Here is a 19891-nt window from a genome sequence, read left to right on the forward strand (position 1 = left end):
TGGGTGTTGGCATCTATGTTCATAGGTAAATTGATCTATAGTTTCTTTTTTTATATTTGTCAGTTTTTGATATTCAGATTATACTAGCCTTGTATATCCCCTTTTTTCAGGCTTTGGAGCAGTTTAGATATCATAGAAATCATCTGGTCCTTGAAGATTTGACATAGCAGCACAGCTCTAAAACAGTGTGGGCCTGATTCCTTTATTGGGTACAGATCTTGGGCAACCTTTTCAGTTCTGTAGTTTTTCTGGGTTTCTGCAGTTTTTATAACTCTTAAAGCAATTTTGGTAATACATATTTTCCTAGATGATTATCTGTTTGGAGAATTATGTGACTGGTTTTATGTCACAATTAGTAAATGGTATACCTAGCTTTCTGAATCTTAGTCTGGTCAACTTTTCCTTAGATCTAACTGCCTCCAGAGTATATTGTATGTTTGTATGTTTCCTATCTTCTAATGTATACAAATGGTTATATCACAATAAAGTTTGTAAGGAGTTACAAATTTAGAATATGATTTGGAAAAGTTGAAAAAGTCTAGGTTGATCTCATTTGGATCTTTAGAACTGAAGATTTCAAAAGAGAGAGGGACTTAAACTAGTCTTATTGAATTGGTCATCTGTAGATAGATGAGGAATGAACAAGAAAGGGCATCCTGCATCCAGAGAACTTAAGGAAAAAAAACGCTTGTGCATCTGTGTGTGTGGGGTCGAGCCTCACCTAGGTGGAAGCAGGTCTTTGTTGAAGAGGAACAGGAAATAAGACTGAATAGGTAACATATAGAGTCTGATTAGTAGGACCTTGTTAAAGGTCTGGTGAAAAAGAAGTTAAAAAATTAAATGCAAAGCAGTAGCATCACCTAATGACCAGTATTACATTTCGTTTTGTAAATGTGTGGTGGTTTTATTGCAGTATCTGTGACAGGTGACTTAAATAATTACCTTCATAGGCAGCCACAAGGTATGGAAAGGACAAACGTAGTTCTAGAAGAGGATTCTGAGGGAATAGTATGAGTCAGATTTAACAACTCAACAATGTTAACTTCTGTCAGAACAATAGATAGTGTAGACCTCTGCTAAATATACCAGCATAAAACATCTGTTTAAAATTTGAAGGACTGGATATGATTGCAGTATATCTTAAAAGTCGGAAAACTTCTTAAGAAGAAAGTTCATAAATAAATATTGAGAAATGAATTTATGTTGATAAAAAGTGTTTGAAAAATTACTCCTCGAAATTTAGACATGCCTTTCTACCTCTGCTGGTTTGAATACTTACAGAATGTAACCTTGTGAATTTACTTGTGAAAATTAGGAGAATCTTAAATAGAGCAAAATCAAGGGATAAACATAAACTTAGAGTGAAAGAGGATATATTTTCCAGCTCTCTAATAGAAATCTATTTGCTATTTATAAAAACACCACCGCCACTGTTTTGAAAGTAGGTGGGAAAATGGATAACCATTTAGTGTAATTCCTTATCTCTAAACCTACAATACTATTTTAAGAGACTCAATACAAATTTATTTTGTTTCGGTCATACTAATTTTCGCCAAAAGCATGATACCTGAAATATTTGAATATTCAAAAAATTTTGTAATAGCCATAATAACGAAGAACAATTATTGATTATTTTTGTTTTACGTTTATTCTCAAATTCAGTCTGGTTTGGTTATTAAATGAATATGTGCCTTATTTTTCAAATTGGGAAAATAAGAATATTTCAGAGAGTTCTAAGCAAAGCTTATGTGTGCTAATTAGGTATGCAGCACGTGAGCCTTGATAACCTTATGTGTCAAAATATAGTTAATTTTCATGGCCGTTGTTAACCAAAGCAGTAAGACTTAAGAATGACATGTATATCCTAAAAAAAAAGTTGGAATAATTTATTTTAGCTGTAAAGTAATTTTGTTACTCTATTTATACTGCTAAACTATATAGACTTATTAGCCTTCCTTTTAATGAAATATAAGAGTATATAACTAGATTATTTCATTTAATGTTTGTTAGTTACATTCTCTTTCTTTTATAAAATACAGCCACATAGGTGTATTTGGATGGCCAATAATTACTTAAGAAAGGCATGCATTTTTTAAAGAAACGCTTTCTAATAGAATGGATTTTTTGTAATATATTTTGCATGTGGTCCCAAAGTGTTTTATGGTTAATAGAATTTGAATTTAGATATAAGTCTAATATAAATGAATTTTTTTTAAATTATCTTTAATCATGTGGGCTTCTTGTACACAGCGGTATTTGATGTATAACTCTCTATATATTTCTATGTGAACAAATATTTTCCAAATCATTTGCTCATGTGTGGAAATATGTATTAGTATTTATTATTTCCCATTATAATTAGTTGTAAATTCTGAAGTGTTTCTGTTTATAAAGAAAAAGTAAGCTCAAGCATTAAGGTAGTAATAGTGGTAATATTCATTAATAATTATTACACTAATAACATGCAAATATTTTTGAAGCAACAGGGAATTCATCCTGTGGTAACTACAATCTCAGGGTTTTCTTTTTCATCCCTTATTCGTGGGCTATTCAGCTAAAAGTTAACTGTAGTGGTATTATGCACTCAAGAGCCAGCCATTTTCTTTCAGATAGGAGTATTCTAGTGAGCTGTATTTCAGCCCTGGAATTGGAATGTTAGAGATAGACATCAGACTGACACTGGAAAGCGTCTGATAGGAGGTACTTAGAATCTCAGTCTTAGGATGCCTCTGAGCAGACTTTGACCAGCCTCTGATAAGTTTTACACAACTTCGCCTGGTGAGCTTCTATGTATCGTTCAGTTTACCACTTCTCTGTGTGGAAACAAAAAGATCATTTATACAGTGAAGGGGTAAGGAGGGCATGTGTGGTTAGCTTTTAGAAATTCTTTTCAACGGTGGAACATGAGACAGTATTCTTGGGTGCACTACCTTGTTTGTAATACGTTAAAAGGAAAAAGGCGCGTTTGAATGCAAGAATAATTCAAGTTATCATATTGAAGGATTTTAATCATTATAATTAACCAAAATTGACATTTTGTTGCATTTTCTAGGCAATTAAGTTGGAGTATTCAAGATTGGTTAAATTGAGCCAAGAAGACACCCCACCAGAAACAGATTATCGTTTACATCATGTAGTGGTCTATTTTATCCAGAACGAGGCACCAAAGAAAATCATTGAGAAAACATTGCTAGAACAATTTGGAGATAGAAATTTAAGTTTTGATGAAAGGTAATTTGAAAATGTGAATGTGATTTGTATGCTCAAGTTGTCCTTGTCTTTTTATAGCTCCCAATACAATTTTTGACTGTTCATTTTACGTATATACAAAGACATAATTTCAATAAATACAGCACAAAATTTGACTTCACTTAATTTGAACAGTTGCTGTCTAATTCCTCTGGAATTTATAGTCATGACCTTTAAAAGTTTGACTGCAAATAATTTAGACTGTTTTAGTACGTTTTAATTGCAAGCCAAGGTGCTGAGCTAAGCAATATAAGGATACACAGAAGAGTATAATATAATCACTGTCGTTTAAAAGGGGCTCAGTATTTTACAGAAATAAAGAATTTCTGTAAATAAATCTCTGCACTATGGATATTTGGGGGTGAGATAATTCTTTGTTGTGGGGGCTGTCCTGCAATTTGTAGGGTATTTAGCAGTGTTCTTGATCTCTACCCTGTAAATGCCGGTAGCACTCCCCCAAGTGATAACAACCCAGAATGTCTCCAGATATTGCCAAAATTTCCTTGGAGCAAAACCACCTATGTTTGAGAATCACTGGAGAAAAATATTTAATCATATGTACAAATGAAGTCATTAAACATCTTCTGACATAAAGAGAAGCCTTAGAATGTTTAAATTAATTGTGGTTTACCCAAAAATGTTTTCTTTTAGAAACTCCTATAAAACTATTTACTAATGTTAAAAATTAAAATTAAATCTAGTTAGTATACGGTTAAGAAAATTAGACCTGAGGTAAAGATCCAAAGTATTAAGAGTTATTTTAGAATACAGAAACATTTATTTTATCTTGGAGTTCACTGTAGTCACATTTTAATTCTGAAGTAAATGATTATCCTTATATGAATGTCTCAAAAATGCTGAGTTAAAAATATGTGTAGTGGAAGAGAATATGGGGAAAAACAAAGCATGTAAGAATAATTCCTGCCTCACTGTGTATCTGCTGTGAAGTTTAGGATTAAGTGAAATAATGCAAATAGATAGTTTTGAGTAAGATCTAGTAGACAGGAAAAGCTCAGTGAATGTTGGCTATTGCTGTTTTCACTATTAATAGTATGGGCATCACTTATTTTGTTACATTTAACTACAGAGAGCTCAAAAATGTGACAGATTATGACCCTCATTATCTGGGTTGTCAGTGCACTACGTTCCAATGAATATATGCTGTTGAACTTGGGGAAGATATTTATGGAGTTATCACATTGACTTTTCAAAGTCTTGCAATTATTTGTTCTAGGGACTGCAAATAGTCAATTTGTTTTGATAACCTAATTTCTCTTATACTTAAAAGACAGCTTAAGATACATGTGGTAACTAAATATATTTTGTGTGGATTTCTTTAGTAATGGTTCTGATCATAAATCCATTAGAGTGTTTCCTTTCTTACCTAAATTGACGGCACATATTGGAGTCCTTTTTACTATTTATGAATAATGCCTTTGGGGGAAAATAAGATTTCATGTCTCTTGAGCTTGCTTATGGATATATATTTTAAAAAATTTTCATTTTTTTACTTATGCGGTTGTTATTATTAGAATATAATTTAAAAGCCATATGTAAATGTAACATGGCAAATTCGAATTAGAATTATCGATGCTTTCTTCTTTATATACTTTGTAACTATCGAACATTGGTCCAATAAGCACATTTTTCACTTAAGGTTATTTAGGAGCTATCTCTTCAAAAAAGTATGTATTGCTCAGTGACAGTGAACTTCATTGTCATAAGTGTTGGATAGTTTAGCTTTATGTCACATACATTTTTAAGTTTTCATGGATTTTCCTTTTGATTTAGGAATAATACATTTCTTTTATTTGAAGGTGTCACAACATAATGAAAGTTGCTCAAGCCAAACTTGAAATGATCAAACCTGAAGAAGTAAACTTGGAGGAATATGAGGTAGTGTGCCTTTTGAGAGAGTGAACTGTAGACTGAGGAATTCTGTAGTTCACTGATCTTACTTTCATTTCAGCTCAGCTGTGCACATGAGAAAATGAGGCATAGAGGGGTGGAGTCACCTGCCCAAAGTGTTCACAGCCAGCAGGTTACAACTTGGTTAACAGAGCCTGCATTCTTAAATGCCATAGTACACTGAAGCCAGGCTCTATTTTTTCTTTGTTTGCTTCATCAGATATTTTGGGGGGGAATTAAAAATTTGTTTTAATCATTGTATGCCGTATGTATTTGTCATTATTGGACAGTGTTGTGGTGTGAGAGAGAGCATACATATGAACACTCATGCTCGTGGTGATTTTTTTGCATAGAATTCTCTTTGTGTTAACTTTGGCTTTAAAATTAATGTTTTTTTAAAAATTTGTGGATTCAAATACCTAATATTTCTTCTAACTTTTAAATTTAACTTTACACATTATCTTTTTGAATTTATAAATCTAGTAAATTTTTAGTTGATTTCATGAATGCCTTTGATTAATGTTTGGTCCCATTTACAAGCTTAATTACTTTAGATTTCCTTAAACAATTATTGTAATTCACCACATTAATAAATAAGAAAGGTACAGAAAACACTCATTTTTGATGCAAACCCTTAGCTAGCCTGGAATACAAGGTAGCTACCTTAATCTGCCGAAGAGTGTCTCAACAACAAAACTATAGCAAATACATAGAATTGTAAATATTGAAAGCTTTCCTTTTGTGATCAGGAAAAAGACAGGGACGTCTTCTATTCAGAATTGTACTGGAAGTTCAAGTGGGACAGTAAGATAACAAAAATAAGCAAAAACTAAAGATTGGAAAAGAAGTAATAAAGTTATCATTATTTGCAGATTTTATACCTAGAAAATACAAACAAAATCTACAGATAAATTTATTAAAACCAATGAGAGCTTTGCAACATGCAAACCTATGTCAAATATCAATTTTATTCCATTATGCCAGTAACAAATAATCAGAAAATTAAATTTTAAAATAATGACACCATTTACAGTAGCATCCAAAACTATGGAGTACCTAGAAATAAATTTAACAAAAGACGAGCATGACTTTAGGAGACATTAAAGAAGAGCTAAATAAATGGATATACATATCATGTTTGGAAAACTTGGTGTTGTAAAGATGCCAGTTTTCCCCAAAATGGTTTATTGATTCGGTGCAGTCCTGTCAAACTACTAACAAGTTGTTTTATGGAACTTGATAAGCTGATTCAAAAATTTTATGGAAATGCAAACATCTCAGTCTAGCCCAGACATTCTTGAAGAAGAACAAGATAGAAAGCCCTATTCTACTAGAAGTCAAGACATACAATCTTAACTATTACGCTTCATAATAATATTAGCATAAGAATAGGTAAATTAGAATAGAAAATCTAGGAACATATCTACAAATAAATGGACACATGACATGTGCCAGGGATGGCAAGTAAATTGTGTACCCACTCTACCCCTGTCGCCAAGATTCAGGTTTCGTGGGACTTGATTTTTAATTATGATTTGATTCTTCAATCTTTCCCCAAAGGTGCTTCATTAGGTTGGATTCAGCCTCTTTTTATTCTGAAAACTTGTCATGCTCTAACTGCAGAGCCATTAAATCTACAGGGATTTACATGTTTTTGGATTCTGTATATCCTGCATATCTTTGCCTTGCTCTAAGTCAGAGGTCGGCAACTTTGGCCCATAGATCAAATCCAACTCGCCACCTGTTTTTATAAATAAAATTTTATTGGAACACAGCCATTTGTTTACATATTGTGTATGAGTGTTTTTACACTACAGAGAGTTGAGTGATTAAAACAGAGACTGCATGGCCTCCAAAGCCTAAAACATTTACTGTCTAGTCCAGTAAAGTAAAAGTTTACCTTCTCACAACTTCTAAGGCAATTGGAATGACGAGAGTGGCAATTTGAGTACTTGACCCAGGGAAGCTAACTTTATACTTGCAAGACAAATTTTACCTTCATGTGTTACTGAGGCTTACTAATAGTGTGAAAAGTATTCCTCAAAAAATTAAAATTAAAAATTAAAAAATTAAAGTGTTTTGTATTCGAGGAGGTTGGCCAGTAACAGGTCTATATGTTATTTACTTTCATTTCCTTATAATAATGTGTATGTAAAAGCTTTAACACTTCTTATGAGTGTCTCTTTCAGGTTAATCCTTTATTGAATTTTAGTTATGATTTTCCTTGAATCAATTTTTATTAAATACGTTAAGAAAAAATTTTGATTTTGTTATTTTCTGGAGTTATAGGATGTCAGTTCTGCATTGTTTTAGCCCTGTTAACGTGCCCTATAATTGGCTTTTGTGGAGGGAGAGGCAGGTGAAATGTGAAATGCTTCTATCTTTTCACCTTATGTCAGATTAATAAACTATTCAGCTGCCACATTTAAAATCAAATTTAGCAAAATTAAAAGGTCAAATAAATTTATTATGATATCACATTTTTCTTTTAGTTCCTTAAAAAATTCTGCATCAGATAAGTCTTCCAAGTTGATTCATATTAGTGTAGTAACTCCATTTACCTCCTACATTCAATGTGATGTAGATCTCTAATGATATTTTAATCATATGCTTTTATACCGAAGAATTTTTGAAAGAGAGGTAACCTGGTTGATTATCGTGACTTTGTATTTCTGTTGTCTTCTAGTGAGATCTTTGTTATTTAATTCCTCACCAATGTCTAATAAGTTTTATGTCTATTATTATACTAATAAATAGTCTCGGTTGTCAGAAATTAGTCTTGATTTAGGTCAAATTTGTCTTAATTTTGAGCTCTTTTCTTCTTTTCGAATAGTTATCAGAGCAATGTATTACTTTATAAACGGTTTTAAATCTTACTCTGCATACTTGTGATACTTCTCTCACCTGCAGGAGTGGCATCAGGATTACAGGAAGTTCAGGGAGACGACCATGTATCTCATAATTGGGCTGGAATATTTTCAAGGAGAAAGGTAAGCCAGCATGGACAAATATGAAAAGAGCTTAATTTTTGTACTTAATTGTATTTAGATATGATCTCATCTGTAGAAAAGATTTTATTCACAGTGTATATTTTTTAAAAACTTATTTTAGTAAAGTTGTAGATTTACAGAGAAATTGCAAAGTTCATGCAGAGAGTTCCCATATACCCCACATGCAATACATTTTCCATTTTAAATTAAATCTGTAGAGTTGACATTAGTGTCTGTTTTTATAGCTCTCAAACACTACAGTTGAAGCTTAGGATGAAATGGTATTAGATTGAAGCCTGGATGTTTGCTGGGGACCAAAGAAGCTGTTAGCCCAGCACGTGGAAGTCTTTGTATTCCCCACCGTCTGCTTTCAGTCCCCAGCCTTTTTCATACTCTTTCTGAGTCTAATCTCGGCTTCAGATCAGATAGTCCATTCTGTCTCTCTGTCCAAAGTTCCAGTTACTACAAAAAATATAGTTGTAGAAGACTGATCACGTCTTTTAAGTATTCTGACTGCAAACACATTTTAGATTATTTTTTATTTAAATTACAGATATTTTTAAAAGTTTTAAAGGAATTTCTGCTTATTAAACTATAATATTGTTATTTTATTGATATTTAGTATTTTTTGTTGTTAAGACTGTAATTTACCATTACAGATTATTCATTAGTTTGCATTTACTTATTATTCACATATTTCTTAATTCATATCCTTTAGCATTAATTTACTTAACTAGTGATTTTGGGGTTTTTTTGGAAAGTACTGTATTTCAAATATACTGTAATACTGCAGTCAGGTAAAAGGGATAGGAATTTTTTTTCTTTTCTTTTCTTTTTTCTTTCGTGTTTTTTTGTTATGAAGTGTAAGAAACCTCCACTGAGGTAATAATGCTATGTTGTTTTTTTTTTAATGACTATATGGACTACTACTCCTAGAGCTATATTGTCCAACATGGTGGCCATCAACCACATGTGACAATTTAAATTTAAATTAGTTAAAAATTTTAAAACTAAAAACTTAGTTTCTCAGTCACACTAGCCACGTTAAGACTGTTCAGTAGCCACATGTGGCTAGTGGCCAACACAGATAGAACACTTGCATCATTGGAGAAAGTTTTGTTTGGACACTGCTGCTCTGTTCATTGGACAGTGCACGATGCCATCATTTTTACACTTATCAAAATTTTAACTTTATCACACAAATTAAAAGTAATGTTATTACTTGGATACAAATTATTAAAGTCCTAGTCATTCTGTAATCTATAAGATAATTCACTTTGGTCACTGAAATAGAAAACTGTTTTAATCAATAGCTCCATTTTATGAGTTATTGTTTTGGTCAAACTTTTGTTTCTTTAATAGGAATATTGAAATTCACTTTAGGATATCCAAGATTATTTTTTCTGAGAAAAATATTAATATGATCTGACAATTAAACAGAATGTCTAAGATCAAAAAGGCATTTCCATCTTATAGATAAAGAAACTAAGCATCTATAGACATGCAATAACTTTGTGAAAGTCACACTACTAACTAGGGAGGAAAATTGAAAGGGAGACCTCTGTATTGTATAATTGAATGAAATCAGGTAATTACAAAAAGCATTCACTTATCTCAATAAAAATTAAAAAGATGAAACTGTCACTTTCTTGCTCTCTGCACTCCTTCTGCATGAGCTTTTCCTAGTTAACATTTGTTGAAGGACTTTAAGACATAACTTGGAAGTAAGATTAAATTTCATAATTTGCTTATTATCAAATATACTTGTTTGGAATGGGAACATTCTAATATAGCAAATGTTTATTAAATTGGAAAAATCAACTAGAAAATTAGTAATGGTGACAATATTTATGGAATATTGTAAAAAGAAGTGTTGTTATACTTTAAATATAGCAGTTAGCATAGCTAGCAGCATAGAAAATATTGCCAAAAGGTTCTGCCAAACTTGTTTTTAATGAGAACATAACACTTGAAAGCCTTGAATAGAATATTTATTGATGGGCCGTTGTCAAGTCTGTGAGTAGTGACATGAAATCATGCTTTAAGGAACCATGATTTTACAGTAGTGTAAGTGAAGATAGTCTTCCCAGACGTACATGGTCTTATTTTATCTTAAGTAAGAACGTGGTACCAGGAATGCTGAGTCTTATCCTGAGTTCTGTGAAAATATGTTTTAAGCACATTGAAGGTTGATAAATATGGAACATTTTGTGTACCTTGGTAGACGATTGGGATGAAGTCCTGGTTTCAGAGCTGTTTTCAGAGAGGCGGCTCAGGGCCAGAAGGGCATTCGGGAAAGCTCTTCTAACAGGAAACTCAATCGCTGTAAGAGAAAGTGTAGACATGCCAGCAGACTGCCTGACTGAGTAGCAGAAAACAACGTGTAACATTATTTTCACACCCTACATTTTTTTTCCTTCATAAATAAAACAATCCTTAGCTGAGATTATGCATTATTATTTCAAAATAAAATTTCATACTCTTAAGTTTTCTCAAAAACAAATTCCTGGGAGAAGCCATTTTTTAAAATGTTGACAATAATTTATTTTTCATGAAATAGTTTCAGGTGTGTAGTTTGATTTGTCACAAATGTGTACGTTAAGTTCCTGTAATTCTGTAGTTAACGTTTGGAGTAGAGAAGTGATTTATGTCTGAGGACATGAGATTAAGTGACAAACAGTAGCGCTGATTGCCAGGGCAACCTAGAGTTTAAAAGACTGTTTCTTTACAACAGTTTACCTTTAGTAAGTTACATTTTCTGAATTAATCTAGGAGAAGATAGAATTGGAAAACTGACACAAAGGACATATCTTAAATATCTTTTATATTTGTTATACAAATATGTAGCTGTATATATTTTTTATGACAGCATGTTAGGAGAAGGATAAGTATTCTAGAGGCAAATATAACACTCAGACATTTTTCCCCTCCTCCCGCTTTAAAGCCTAGTTTGAACTTCATAACGTCTGGACTTATATTAATATAGCTTGTTAATATTACTTATATTCCATATAAAACAAAGGCCTACCCCTGTGAGCCTTCTGTGTTAGTGTTTTCTTCTGTGTGTTTGTGTCTCACTGGATTTCCCAGGTTGAACAGCATTCTTTCCCCTTCTCCTCCTGTCTCCTCTGGGTATTCTCCCCTCTGTCTGTTACATTGTTCTCGGTGACTAGAACTGTGCCTGCACATAGAAAAAACCTGACTAAATGGTCACCAAATTACCCAAATGGTGTTTGTGATAAAGAAGCAAGCTAATCTAATCTTTTCTTCAAACAAAAATGACGTTATATTGTTAAAAAAGTAGATTATTGACCTTCACATCAGTCTTAATTTTGAGTCTAGAAGGAAGACATCAGGAAAATAAATATCAAAGAAAAGAGAAGGAACTATTTGAATTCATCAATTAGGGCCTTTTTCTCCCAGTCTTTTCTTAATTCCTGGCTCCATTTTTTTTGTTTGTTTGTTTTTTTCTTTTAAGACTGGTCTCAGATGCAGCTGTTGCTAAAGAATGCTCTCAGGCATATAGCGCATCAGACGGTATTTTTTATTGTAATGTTGTTCTGGATAATCAAAATTTAAATCTATACTTAAAATGTTTTATAATTGTAGTTGACTTTTTTCTTACAAAGATGAAATACTAACGCTTCGTATTTCTCAATTTTTAAGGTATATAGATTCCTTGCTGTTCCTTATCTATGCTTATCAGAATAACAAAGAACTCTTGTCCAAAGGCCAATACAGAGGACATGATGAAGAATTATTATCACATTATAGAAGAGAATGTTTACTAGTAAGTTTAATGTACACAGTATGTGCTTGCTTTGTCATTTTGTCTTAAATTGGGCAAATTTTCCAGACTCATATATAAGTGATTGACTAAATTCTGGTGGGGTAAGTGTCATGATGATGTCTCTAATTTGGATCTGTTCCCTTAAGATGGGAGAATACACTCAATTCTTTATCCCCTTCTTTATGGATCCTAGTATTGCAGACGATAAACCAGAAATGTTCTTGAGATGGGATCAGAATGATTATGTTTTTATATTTAGATTTCTTCTTCATTCTACCATTCCCTTTTTTGATAGGAGAGGAGAAGCTGCACAAAGCATGGAGAGTTATCATTATTATTCCAGAAAAATGATAGATTTTTCTGAGTTTTTATAAACAGTGTATTTGGTGTACATAATGTCAAAGGATTCATTGAAATACAGTATCCTTTTTTTCACCTAATCATTGGTATTTTTTTCCTCAAATATTTTCACTATGTGCTGAAATAGTACTATTGTTATAAACTTTAACAAATCTACTTAGCAGTTTTTTTTGCACCAGTTTACTCTCTAGATGTCTGGAGTATTTTGTTAGTGTTCCTTGAGTCAGCTAACTTTTATGTATAAAAATCACAGCTTCCGTCTTTATACTACTTTTTTCTGATTAGATCTCATTCTTAGTTAACTGTTAAAATCACTCTATTCTACATTGTGAACTCCTGAGTTGCGATTTTTTTTCATTAAAAAAATAGAGACAGATATTTAAGAGTGTATGATTTTTGAAACTATATAAGTTGCATGGTTTAAGTGTACTTTGAGTGGGTATGCTGGTGAAATGTTTTCTTTCAATAAGACTATATAGTATGTGCTAACTGTAGTCTATAATACGTCTTTAAAATTTTTAAATGAGAATATTAGGTGGTTGTGAGCTTATTTTTTTCTCTTCCGATTTTACTGCATTTGAGTGTGTCAACTTCAAAAGCAAATTTGCCAGTTATTTTATCTCAAAATTAGTTTATGTGGGAATAGCCAAAAGAATTACAATTTGAGATGTGCGTGCTGTGCTATGGCAAACCATAGGCAAATTCAACAGACAAAGCAGGGGAGCTGTCTTTGTAGAGAGAAAGGGAGGATAGGGAGGGGCTGTTCTAAACGAAAGTCTGTTCGGGGAAAGTAACAGTTCAGAGCAGCGACAGCTTCTCATTGGCTGAGCTGTGGCATTTCTCATTGGCTGAGCTGTGGCATTTCTCATTGGCTGAGCTGTGGCATTTCTCATTGGCTGAGCTGTGGCATTTCTCATTGGCTGGGCTCTTGCTAGTGGGGAGAGAAATATTCTTTCAGTAGGAAAGTAGTTTTACTTCCTGCCAAGACCCGAGCCTCCCTCTCTACCTGGTTGGTGTAATTGACAATGTATGAAAGGGTGTGAGAGCTCCCCCTAGGGGCCTTCTCGACTCCAATTCAGTTAAGAATTTTTTTATTAGTTTCCAAGAGTGTATTTTAAAAGTTTAATTGTTGGTGGTTTGTTTCCATCGAGGATGGCATTCTTAATTTGGCCAATTTCAAAAGGTTTTTAATCAACTCCCAAGAAGGAAGACCTGAATTATATATATTTCAGCTTAAAAAAATGTGAAGTTTTATATAAACATAATTAAAGCAATTTTTAACCTAAAAGCATTGAAGGCTTGGGATATGGAAATATTTTGGTAAAGCTATTTTAAACATAAATGTAACGAAAGCTTGATGGTTACTTTAAATTGTTAAAAAATAGTAGACAGTTTCTCTTACTATTTTTTTATACTAAACCAGCGACACAGTTTGTTGTTTTACACAAGGATTTAAATGAAACCTCTTGAGGATTATTGTAGTGTTCCTTTCAGTTTTTTTCATATTCACTATTTACTGAGTGTCAGATTCTAAGGGATACAAAGATATGTAAGGCCCATTTCATATCCTCAGAGAACTCAATATGGTGAGAGATGTACACAGATAACTTTTATATTCATAATAAGTGTCATTATGAGAAATATGCAAAATAATATTCCTGGAATTGTTGGGGAGAACCTTAAGAGAGAAGATGAACACTGATCTGGATCTTGATGGATAAATAGGAATTTTATGCCCTATAGAGAAGAGAAAAGAACATTCCAGTCAAAGGGACACCATATGAAAAGGCAAGGAAAGTATATGACAGGAAATGAAGATAAATGCATGTGACTATGTTATGAGGCGCGAGGGTAGGTGGAAGTGATGAAGCTGACAATACTTGTTGATGTCAGACTCTGAAGAAGCTTATGTGCCATTCTAATGAGTTTGCACCATTGTAAATTTGATTAGATTTGACATGATCAAGTTTTCAGAAAATAATTCTAGCATTAGTATACTAGAAGATGGACTGGAAAGGAGTAGAGACTGACGTCGAGCACCATAGAGGAGACAGACAAGGGAACGAGGATGAGAGCCTCCACTGAGGCAGAGGTACAATGAGTATGAAGAAGAAGATATAGAGGATGCTGAGGGAAATGAAGTCAAGGGACTTGGTAGCTGTTGGATGAGTGGAAAGAAGGAAACAGAGTCATCAAATCTGCCTGACATTCTAGTTTTGTGTTTGGCTTTAGGGACTCTAAAAAGAGGATGAATAAGGTTGGCTTTGGATGTACTATATTTAAGTTGATTTCAGGACAGGTTTTGATTCAGTGAACTTAACATTAAATTTCTTAATAAGAATAGCAGTTAATATGTCTTCGAATGCGTATTGTGAGAATTATACTAGATACTGAAATAAGGCTTATAGCATTTAATCCTCTAAATACTGTGTAAGGAACGTAATGGTATCCCATTTTTCATATAAAAAAATTGAAGCTAAGAGATTATTTGCCCAAAATTAGATAATTTCTTAGTGACTAATTGGACTTTGAGCATAAGCCTCTCTACAAAGTCAAGATAAATTGCACAAGAATGATTCAATATAAACATAAGAAAGAATATAATTTTTGTATTTGAAATACAGCTTAAAACTGATTTAGTTTTAAAAAATAAAAATTCATATTTATCATGCTATAAATGTAAGATTTCAGACATAAACTCTTAAATAATATAGCCCTTATTATACCTGTGTTCGTTATCTATCTCTTTTATCTATATTTCTTATCTCGTGGATTTCTCTCTTCTACTAGATCAGGGGTCAGTACACTTGGCTTCTGCTGCTCTGCCTATCACTTGTTTTTGTAAATAAAGTTTTATTACAACATAGCCATCCCCATTCGTTTACATGTTATATATGGCTGCCTTTGTACAACAATGACAGAGTTAAGTAGTTGCAATGGAAACTATAATGGCCCTCAAAGCCTAAAATATTTCCTATCTTGTCCTTTACAGAAAAAGTTTGCCGATCCCTGTACCAAATTGTAAGCTCCATGAGAATTTTTTGTATTAATTACCTGGGTACCCGTGCCTCTAGAATAGTTGCTGGCCCATGGCATGTACTCAGAATTTTTTGAAGAAATAAATGAATTAATTGATTACTTTTATATTTTTGTATCAAGAAATATAACAGTACTTATTCAGTTGACATTTAGGGAGATGCTGATGAAGAGTTTTTCAAAATTACTATGGAGTATGAATTTCTTTACTTTTAAAATCACTTTGAGTGTTTATCAAATTTTAGAACTAGGGGAGGTTCACCCCTCGAGAATAAATAAAAAGTGACTCCTTTAGGAATGATCAGAGTAATATAAGCTGAACATGAACTTTACAAACATGACAACATTTCCCTTTGCTTTTGTTTCTCTTGCTTTGTGCATAGCTTTTTCTAAGAAACTTTCTGTGCTAGAATAGCTGAGATTGCTTTTCCTGATTGTCATTTGTTCTGGTACTGTTTGTGAACATACATATTATGTTGTCTTCAGTATCAACACTTACAAGTGTTCTTATTTAATTAAAAAAGAAAACAAACTTGTTCTTTTTCTCATTGCATCGAGAAATTAAATGAGCAAGCTGCAGAACTGTTTGAATCTGGAGAGGATCGAGAAGTGAATAATGGTCTGATTATCATGAATGAGCTTATTGTCCCAGTGTTGCCCTTGTTATTGGTGGATGAAATGGAAGAGAAAGATATACTCGCTGTGGAAGATATGCGAAATCGATGGTGTTCCTATCTTGGACAGGAAATGGAATGTAAGTTTAAACAATGATAGTAGACACCTGAGTTATTGGGATTAAAAGTAGTTTAAAATTAGGTGTTATTTATTCTTATCATTTTTATATTCTGTAATATTTTTACATTCACATCATTACTTGTTTTTCTTATTTACAAACGAAGTTGTGCACGCTGCCGTTGCCATTTATCTTTTACCTCTTCCCCCTAAATGGTAATTACTTTACATATTTTGAAATGAAACATCAACTGACCACTCCAAGTTAATAAATCATTTTGAAGATGGTGATTATGCTCCCTCTCTCTCCATCTCAGTTACATCTGATTGTTTGTATTTGCAGCAAACCTCCAAGAGAAGCTGACAGATTTTCTGCCCAAACTGCTCGATTGTTCTACGGAGATTAAAGGTTTCCATGAGCCGCCGAAGTTACCTTCCTATTCCACGCATGAACTCTGTGAGCGATTTGCCCGAATCATGTTGTCCCTCAGTCGAACTCCTGCTGATGGAAGATAAACTGCACACACACTTCCCCTAAACACACTGTATAAACATTTTTTAGTTCTTAACCCTTGCCTTCCTGTCACAGGGTTTGCTTGTTGCTGCTATAGTTTTTAACTTTTTTATTTTAATAACTGCAGAAGACAAAATGACTATACAGACTTTAGCCAGACTGCAAACAATAAAGCTGAGAATCGCATGGCGCTCAGACTTTGTTTTACCCAGAACTGATGTATAATTACAAATCTGATTGATCTTATTATGGCAAAACCATGCTTTTGCCACCTTTCTGTTACAGTATTACCTTGCTTTTATCTTTTCTTTATCTACAGCTTTCCATTCATTCAGTCTGGATCCTTCCACGACTACAGCCATTTAAGTGTTCAGCACTGTGTACGATACATAATTTGGTAGCTTGTAAATGAAATGAAAGAATAAAGTTTTATTTATGGCTACCTACGTGTTTGTAAGCAGGTATATTGTATGCTAGTATATTATTTTAGTTATAAATGAATTTTGTCTGGGGATTGTTTAAGATTGGGTGATGAATAGATTAATACAGACTTTTCATTTTGCTTTAATGTTAGCACATTGGAAATTTACTAAGTATTCGACACTTAAATATATCTATATTTTTGACTAAGTTGTTAAACTTAGTATGGCACCTAAACCTGTTTTGTGTTCAAATCAGGTTTTCACTGAAGTGAGCGGCTGATATTTAAGTCAACCACACTGAAACTTTTAACCTTTTCTTAGATTAATCTTTTATTTTTTTATGTATTTACAGATAATATAGCAAGGTGATTATTTTAAGAGATACTAGAAAAAAGTACTTGAATAAGGGCTATTTAATAGTGAAACTTATAAGAAACATATATATGTATATATACACAAACATACACACACGTGTACACACACACTTATTCTTTATAATGGAGGACAATGTTTTGCATTATATAATCATTCTATTTTTGTAAGTTGTATACCACTTTAATTGAAAATGTTCTCTACTAATCAATGCTGTGAAATGAAGTTGATATTGTTGAACTAGAGGTTCCAAGAGTACCTTACCTGCTTTTCATAAAGGGAAAAGCTGTAGAACATTTTGTAGATGGAACTGCTGTTTAAGATTAATGAAGTAATATTGTGAATGAAAATCAGTGCTTTAAAGCTAATCATGTTACCAACAGCCTATTTTTGAATTTATAAAAGTTTCTTTATAAATGATACTTTGTTAGCCTAGTAAAATATATCATTATATTATGTGTATGTTTTGTTATAGCGTCGCCAAAACTAGTGCTCTTTATAAGTGCCTCTCACAAAAGATCCTGGATGGATGAGGAAGAAGAAAATATTAAGCTATTATATAATGCTCCTTATAAAGGTATCAGTGTACTGTGGAGGTATTATTGACAAGGAATTGATACTATTTCTTTTGTAAAGTTAGATTTTTGCATAATATAGCTGTCAAAATGTGTTCTGGTTTATATTTTAAATTCTCTACTGAGTAGAATTAGTATTTTGCATTGGTTTTCAAGTTCTGTCAAAAATTTTAAAACTTTATTCACGTGTATCATCAAAACGTTTGTTAAATGTCTTCAGTATTTATGATATTCTTCTATAACGGCAAAGTTGTTTGTGTTTGTGTGTATAATTGACCACTGAGACACAAGTGCTCAAACACCACATGGAAATTTCTCCTTTCACAAGGCACATCCAGGGAACATATGTGGCTCTTGTGCTGAAGGTACGTATTCTTATTATATTTACTTTGTATTCATTGCTAGTAATGAGTCTGAAGTCCTTATGAAGAAGTGACCTTTTTCAAGACCTAGGGAAACAACTTGTTTTTATATCAGCTTTTAATCTAGAGATTTAGGTCAGTGCAATTTCCTTACATTATTTACTGGGTTAAATATAACATAGCTAGGAATTTAAAAATTGAAACCTGATAGAACTGTTGACCACACAGATCTCACTTTGATTTAAATGACTCTCATTTTGATTATTACAGTAGCCCCTTCCCACCCCACAAAAGTTACATTTTGAAATAATTTAGGGCAGAATTCAAATAGATCAAACTTAAGACTTGTAGGAACTTCTTATGAACACTGTGTTTCAGGAGACTATAGCCAGGAGTTAACCCCTGAGACCCTGTAATTACTTTTCAGATTCATTAAAATACAATAGTGAGCATACACTAAATCAGTAGCTCTCAAAATGTGATTTCCTGACCAGTGGCTGCAGCATCATCTGGGAATGTGTTAGAGCTGAAAATTTTTGAGCCCCACATCAAAACTATGGATTCAGAAACTCTTCAAGTTTCATCAAGTGTTTTAACAGGCTTCAGCAAGTCCTTCAGGGGACTGATGTCTGCTCAATTTTTGGAACCACCCCACTAAATAAAACTTTCAGTAGCGTTTTATACACCTGCCACGGATGCTGTTTTAATTCCATTCACTTATCCCTTGTTTGTTGGAAGCTCTTCAGTATTTCCCTCACTTGCAATTTCAAGGAAGTAACTAAAAATTCTTTTGCTTAGTTTTAGATTTATTGAGACTAAGGTGTATTTTCTCCTCTTATATCTGCTTCTCCAGAAGTTGTCTTTGTTTATGATTCAGAATTGTTGACTTCTGCCTCTCCGTCCTACTGTCATCCCCAAAAAGTGCAATCACTCAGGTGCTTCTGGGAGTGAGTTGAGATGCCCTTATCTAGTCGTTTTTTTTTTAAATTTATTTTGTGTCATTAAGCAAATTAAATATCATTTGTTGTGTCCATCATAACTTCATCCAAAGTATGTGTATTAGTGTGTTCAGGCTGACATAATAAAATACCACAGACTGGGTGGGTGGCTTAAAAAACAGAAATTTGTTTTCTCACAGTTCTGGAGACTGGAAGTGCAAGATCAAGGTGTTGGCGGTTTTAGTTTCTCCTGAAGCTTCTTTCCTTGGCTTGCAGACAGCAGCCTTCTTGCTTTGTCCTCGCGTGGCCTTTTCTCTGTGCACTTGTCCCTCTCTGTTTCTCTTCCTTTTCTTTCTTTTTTTTGAGGAAGATTAGCCCTGAGCTAACTACTGCCAATCCTCCTCTTTTTGCTGAGGGAGACTGGCCCTGAGCTAACATCTGTGCCCATCTTCCTCTGCTTTATACATGGGATGCCTACCACAGCATGGCTTTTGCCAAGCGGTGCCATGTCTGCACCCAGGATCCGAACCAGTGAACCCTGGGCTGCCGAGAAGCAGGATGTACGAACTTAACTGCTGTGCCACCGGGACAGCCCCTCTCTTCTTTTTCGTAAAAGGACACCAGTCATAGTGGATTATGGCCT

General features: G+C 33.3%; 1 protein-coding gene across 6 annotated transcripts in view; it reads left to right on the forward strand.

Annotated features, from left to right (window-relative positions):
* USP25 (ubiquitin specific peptidase 25) overlaps positions 1-19652 on the forward strand; it is a 150430-nt gene extending 130778 nt beyond the window's left edge. For all 6 annotated transcript variants that reach the window (XM_070488714.1, XM_070488715.1, XM_070488717.1 and 3 more), the window contains 6 exons: positions 3053-3231; positions 5067-5145; positions 8068-8147; positions 11814-11937; positions 15892-16087; positions 16409-19652. In XM_070488714.1, coding sequence (XP_070344815.1) covers positions 3053-3231; positions 5067-5145; positions 8068-8147; positions 11814-11937; positions 15892-16087; positions 16409-16581 — 831 coding nt within the window. In that variant the 3' untranslated portion in view covers positions 16582-19652. The remainder of the gene's footprint in view (positions 1-3052; positions 3232-5066; positions 5146-8067; positions 8148-11813; positions 11938-15891; positions 16088-16408) is intronic.
* The last annotated feature ends 239 nt before the right edge of the window (positions 19653-19891 follow it).

This window comes from Equus asinus, chromosome 18, assembly GCF_041296235.1.
Source record: "Equus asinus isolate D_3611 breed Donkey chromosome 18, EquAss-T2T_v2, whole genome shotgun sequence".
NCBI lineage: Eukaryota > Metazoa > Chordata > Mammalia > Perissodactyla > Equidae > Equus > Equus asinus.